Genomic DNA, 5,662 nt, shown 5'->3' on the forward strand with positions numbered 1-5,662 from the left:
AGTCTGAGGCAGGAAAGAAGAAAAAACGATGCAACCTGTGTGGAGCAGATGGTCGCACTTACAAGAAATGCCCTAAAATGCAAGAAGATAATGCTGGTGCTGAGATTGGACCTTCTGGAAATCCCACCGATGGATTGCCTCTGGATTTTGGAGCCCGTCGCGTCTAGATTTCGTTATGTGTGCATATGTATTTGAACCAGATGTATGGATATGTATTCTGACCTGTATGTGATAATTACATTTCGTTATGTATGGATATGTATTTGCACCAGATTGTAGCATGTAATATTACGAAGATATTTGTGTAGTAAGATTTCTTGGTTGTAGTTCTAAATGTGTAGGTTGGTTCAATTAGATTGCTCACTGAATGTAGTGTACTGAAAATAGAAGGGTAGTTACGAATCATAAATTTTTGATTTGCAATACAGTTTGTAAACAATGCTACGATTACAAAGCAGGGGCCTAAGGCGTTCGTACTACTAGGTACTTGAACAATGAAAAGCATGGCATGTGCAACACGATAACCTCGTGTTGTGAGTAAACCTAACATGCCTTAGGAAATGTAAAATGCCGGGATTACATGGTGGTGCTTTACTGAGTGCACCGGGGATATTTTCCCTTCCTAGTAGCTTCAGACCCTGCTTTCTTAGCACGGCGGGCCCTCTCTCGCTTCCTCTCCCTATCAGCTTCACGTTCCTCTGCCTTCTGATGTTCCACTTCTACAATCCTCTTCTGAATCTCTTCCTGGTTTTTCTTGCGCTTCTCCTCCATCTGTTCTTCATGCAGCATTCGTTGCCACCTTTGTGCAGCCCACCTTGCTTGACGCTCCACGTGGTACTTATCCTGCTGAGATTGCTCGGTGTCTAACCACTGCACGAAATCACATAGAGGCGGTGGAGTCTTTCCCCAAATCATGTTAGAAGTCATTATTAGATCTGAAAGTGACAAACTCTGATAGTGTTTTATAGTATCTTTACTCGGTCCTTGCCGTAATGCTTGGGCGGGTCGTATTCGTAATTCTCGCATATGAAGAACCTCTTGCCAAAGTCGTCCCCCAAAACCCTTGATTTCATTAGTTTGCACAAGGATCCGCAAAAACACAAAGTCACCTGGACTCCTTGAGGGACTGTTTCCGTCACCTTACTCCATGGAATGTAGGTGGATCCTGAGAATGCCATGATGTTGAGCCCTGGCAATCACAAGTGAGCAATCAGATTGCTAATATACTATATCAACGCTAATCTTTATCAGTAACTACACATAAATGTACCACTAATCACTCCTAATAATAATTAAACTGATTGCTAAACTACTGTTTCAACAAAATACTTTCTACAATTTTCTAAATTTTTTTAATATTATCTTCCAATTTTTAAGACTTTCTAATACTTCTCTAACAATTTTCTAGTACGTTCTAATACTTAATCTAACACTAAATGTACTGTATCAACGCTAATCATTACAAGTAACTACACCTAAATGTACCACTAATCACTAGTAACAATAATTAAATTGATTGCTAATCTACTGTTTCAACAAAAATAATTACAACATAATCTATTTGTAAAGCGTAGAAGAATTTTGGTTACCTGCAGTCGCCGGCTCGAAAATCCGGCAGGGCTTCGCCTCTCTCCCTCCCTCCCTCTTTTTTCTTGGTTTCTGGAATTTTAGTGATGCAAATGAGGGGTGGGGGGACCAGCCAACCCTTATATAAGGGTGGGAGAGCCGGTCGCCCTCCAGCGGGGCGGCCAGGGCCGGCCGCCCCGTTGCCGGGCGACCGGCCCCTAGGGACCTGCATGCAAATATTTTCGCAAAAGTTTTTGCACAGAAGCCCCTACCGCCCCGCAGCGGGGCGACCAAGTCCCGGCCGCCCGGCAGCGGGGCGGCCGGGGTATATTCCTGTAAATTTCGAAAACGAAAATATATTTTTGTAAAAAACGAAAATAAAAAATATAAAAATAAAAAAACCAACTCTTTGCCTGGCGTTTTATGGCCCAGAGCATATGATTTTCGGGCCGTTGCTCCGTGCAGCCCAACGGCCCATATATTCCTCCCAGTTAAATCTAAGCCCCACTTTACTCACTTTTTTTTTTTGCAATGTACCAATTTTGCTTGCATATAATATAACCATTGCTATTATAGCATGCAAGCCAGAGTACTACAGACAAGCATATAAATTAGCTTGAAATATAACCTTCCATCCAGCAAAGTAAACATATAATGCATCACGTTTCAAATATTTATCGCATCAAATTTCAAACTAAGTTTTCCACTCAAACCACACCAGACAATTCACCTGCAATTCTCGTTTAACCTCACCCAAAAATCTAGGGAACGTAGAGAAGCGGAGGAGAAAGAGGTAGACCCGACCGGACTCTTCTAGCCGGCGCCAGCGGCCACGTGCGCGCGCACGTGTAGGCTCGCTGAGCTCACCATGTCCAGTCCTCGACACGTGTCAACTTTCTCTTTTTTGTGACGCCACGCGCCGACAGGGGAGAGGGGAACGGTTCCCCCACTCGCAGTTTTCACCGCAGTAAAGTAACCTTGGCTTCCGTCTCCATCCATCGACCGCCGCCCGACCTGAACTTGCCGGCGCAAGCGAAAGCAACTCGGTTCGCAGGAGTAAGACAGCAGCGTCTCGAGCGACACACCATGGGGCAAGGCAAGGAGGTGAAGACCCGACCCGACCCCAAGGTGGAGATCCAGGTGCGCCGCCAAGCTCTGTACTGTAACATGATCCCGTTACCAGCTCAGGATCTCGTTCCATTTGCGACATCGCCGTCATTCTTGTTCTCACCTGACATGAGAGAGCAGAAGTGGCGAGCTTGCATGATCGCTTGATCATGATCACTTGATCATCGATCAGTGGTGTATTGATTGCGACGCGCATGGATGCAGGAGAAAGGCGAGATCTTCTTCTTCTACCGGCCCAAGGTGGACAAGGACGAGGCGCGCGGCCCCGACGACGTCCAGCGCATGTACATCGTCCTGCGCCCCGAGTCCGCCGCCGGCGACCGCGCCGTCGAGGAGAAGCAGGCGCCGGACTCCGGCAAGGAGGGCCGCAAGCACCGCCACCAGGGCGACGGGGGAGGATCCGGGGGAGGGGCGGGCGACAAGGAAGAAGGCCACCAAGGCGGACATGGCAAGGAGGTATGTTTAATTTTCCACATGTATATGCACGGCTGGAACGCACCTTGATTTAGCTTTCGCTGCACGCACAGGAGGTGAACGTCGTGGAGCAGCCGCTGCTCCGGCTGGTGGTCATGGGGAAGAAGAGCCTGCCGGACCCGGCCAAGCACGGCCGCCCGTACTGGGGGTACGTCGAGCTCGTCACCACCAAGCTCCAGGACATCAAGGACGCGCTCAAGGAAGGTGCGCGCCACGCTGCTCCCTGTGCCAGGGCAAGGCGGTGCCGAATGGAAGGAAAAATCTGAGCTTTTAAGCTTCACTCTGCTCGATCGTTTTTTGCAGAGGAGTACAGCACGGCGACGCGGGGCCAGCACCGGCGGCCGGCGGCGCGGGCGCTCGGCGAGGGCGTGTACCGCATCCTGAGGCACGAGTCCGGCGGGCGCCGCGCCCCGCACACCCACCTCGTGTACAAGCTGGAGCTCCCCACCCGCGGCGACGGGGAGCCGCAGGACGCGCTGAACGTGGAGCCGGAGGCGTCCTTCCTCGTGCAGGTCAAGAACCCAGACCCGCCCTCCGGCGGCGGCGGCGGGTTCCGCGGGCTGCAGAGCAAGCGCCGCGCGGCGTTCCCGGCGCACCTGCAGGGCGCGTTCGGGAGCCGGCGGTACGCGCCGGCGGACCCGCCGGACCTGCTCAACTACGAGGGGTGCGAGCTGCTGCTCATCGCGGCGTCGGACGACGTGGAGGAGGAGCTCGGGCTGGAGCTGGAGGGGGAGGTGGAGGAGGGGGAGGGCGGTCAGGGGGAGGAGCAGCGGGCGGCCGGGTGCTCGGACCTGGTCAAGATGTTCGGCGAGGTGGCCGACGTGAAGCCGCTGCTGAGCGGGAGCTGGGACTAGGCCACTGAGCAGCTGGTGTCACGCTGTGCGCTTGTCCCAGCTTTGTTGATAAAAAAATGGTGATGGAGCTTTCGTTAATTAGGTGTCTTAAGTTTAGTTGCTACTTGTTCTGTTGCACGTACGAGCTGCTGTAGTAGTTTGCACGTACGGTGGTCTCTGTAACGTTGGGCAGAAGCTTAATCTGCGTGTTTTCCCTGTAATGTTCGAACCCCATTGCCGTGTTTCGAGTGCTATGGCTACAAAATTTCAAGCTTAGTACATGTTGAACGTGGGCAAACATTATATCTGTATATTTTGTTCTCATTCAGGGTACTTAAGCAAGATTTTTGCTCCAGAAAGACACTACTGCCTGTACCTCTACTGTAGCTACTACGGTGTGTGATCGCTTAATTAAAATGTGAAGTGTGCGCCCATTGCTCTCTCATGATCGTGCTCGATAAGAATTTTTTTTCCTTGGAAAAAAGGGGGTTTCATGGAAACAAAGCAAAAAGGACTAGGTTCATGACTTTAGGTTCGGTACAGCAAAAAGCAGAGTTTTCAGAACTCGCTAAATGCACCTGCCCTAAGGGCTAAAACATGCATGTATTCCAGCAGTCATCAACACAGGAAGGGCTTCGTCTTCAGATGGCTCCTGCATATTGATATTGGTATTGGTCCTGAGCACCACCCCAGTTGATGCTGCCGAATCTTATTGCGCTGCCATCTACTAGCTTGAGGAAGGTGCGGTCGCTTACGGTTCCCAGGTTAAGCACAGAGGTTGGTGAAGTCGTGTCGAGATGTCCTCCAACCCTCGACCCAACTCGTGCAAGTTTGCATCGATCCTCGCACAAAGCTCGCCAGTTCTTGAGCATCCGGATAAGCTTGAACAGTAGGTCCTTCACGTACTCTGCTCTCTGCTTGATAATGCCAGTCCCAATGAGAGTTTCATGGAGAATTTTATAGTATTAAATAACATCAATTTTGATGACATAGCAAGATGAGAGAAGAATGAAGTTTCGTAGGATATGAGGAAAGTTTCATCACTATAAAATACATCTGGCACAATTATTTAGTTCTCAGTTTAGATAACTGCGCCTATAAAAATATCATCAATTTTGATGACATGGCAAGATGAGAGAAGAATGAAGTTTCGTAGGATATGAGGAAAATTTCATCACTATAAAATACATCTGGCACAATTACTTAGTTCTCAGTTTAGATAACTGTGCCTATAAAATTTTTACTGAGACTGACCTAAGAATTCAATATGTATGTTGGTTCTTGTGTCATTTTCAACACACGTTTTAAGACTAGGTCCATTTTACCCACAAAGCATGCATAGTAACCACTTGGTTTATTTATGAGCTCACGAATTGATTGGTAGGGTCCATCTATCTATCCGGATTCGAATCTTCAGCCGCTTACATTTTCAATAAATTATTTCTTTCAATAGTAAGTGAAGCTATCAATATATATAGCTAGACAATTATGGTGATTTTGTCAAACTCAATATCTCTAATTCTAATTTTTCCAGAGATGTTAATATATACTGGTAAACTATGTGTGCTTGTGTGCATTCATGGGGATAAGAGTACATGCCTATATAATGTGTGTTTATACTGTATTTTGCAATAAATAATGAAATAAAGACTTCCTTATAT

At 48.2% G+C, this 5,662-nt stretch overlaps 1 protein-coding gene across 1 annotated transcript; it reads left to right on the forward strand.

Annotated features, from left to right (window-relative positions):
• Positions 1-2,524: 2,524 nt before the first annotated feature.
• On the forward strand, positions 2,525-4,312 carry LOC120687786. The gene is made up of 4 exons (XM_039969804.1): positions 2,525-2,706; positions 2,899-3,150; positions 3,222-3,372; positions 3,472-4,312. Exons 1-4 carry the CDS (start codon positions 2,653-2,655, stop codon positions 4,020-4,022), a joined length of 1,008 nt encoding a protein of 335 aa, XP_039825738.1. The 5' UTR covers positions 2,525-2,652; the 3' UTR covers positions 4,023-4,312.
• The last annotated feature ends 1,350 nt before the right edge of the window (positions 4,313-5,662 follow it).

Source organism: Panicum virgatum, chromosome 9N (genome assembly GCF_016808335.1).
Source record: "Panicum virgatum strain AP13 chromosome 9N, P.virgatum_v5, whole genome shotgun sequence".
Taxonomy (NCBI): Eukaryota; Viridiplantae; Streptophyta; class Magnoliopsida; order Poales; family Poaceae; genus Panicum; species Panicum virgatum.

Excerpts from the sequence above, each read along its gene's own strand:
- LOC120687786 (XM_039969804.1), top strand. The coding sequence starts at position 2,653 with ATGGGGCAAGGCAAGGAGGTGAAGACCCGACCCGACCCCAAGGTGGAG. Across the intron at positions 3,151-3,221 it reads AAGGCGGACATGGCAAGGAG|GAGGTGAACGTCGTGGAGCA; the intron begins GTATGTTTAATT and ends CTGCACGCACAG. Across the intron at positions 3,373-3,471 it reads CAAGGACGCGCTCAAGGAAG|AGGAGTACAGCACGGCGACG; the intron begins GTGCGCGCCACG and ends CGTTTTTTGCAG.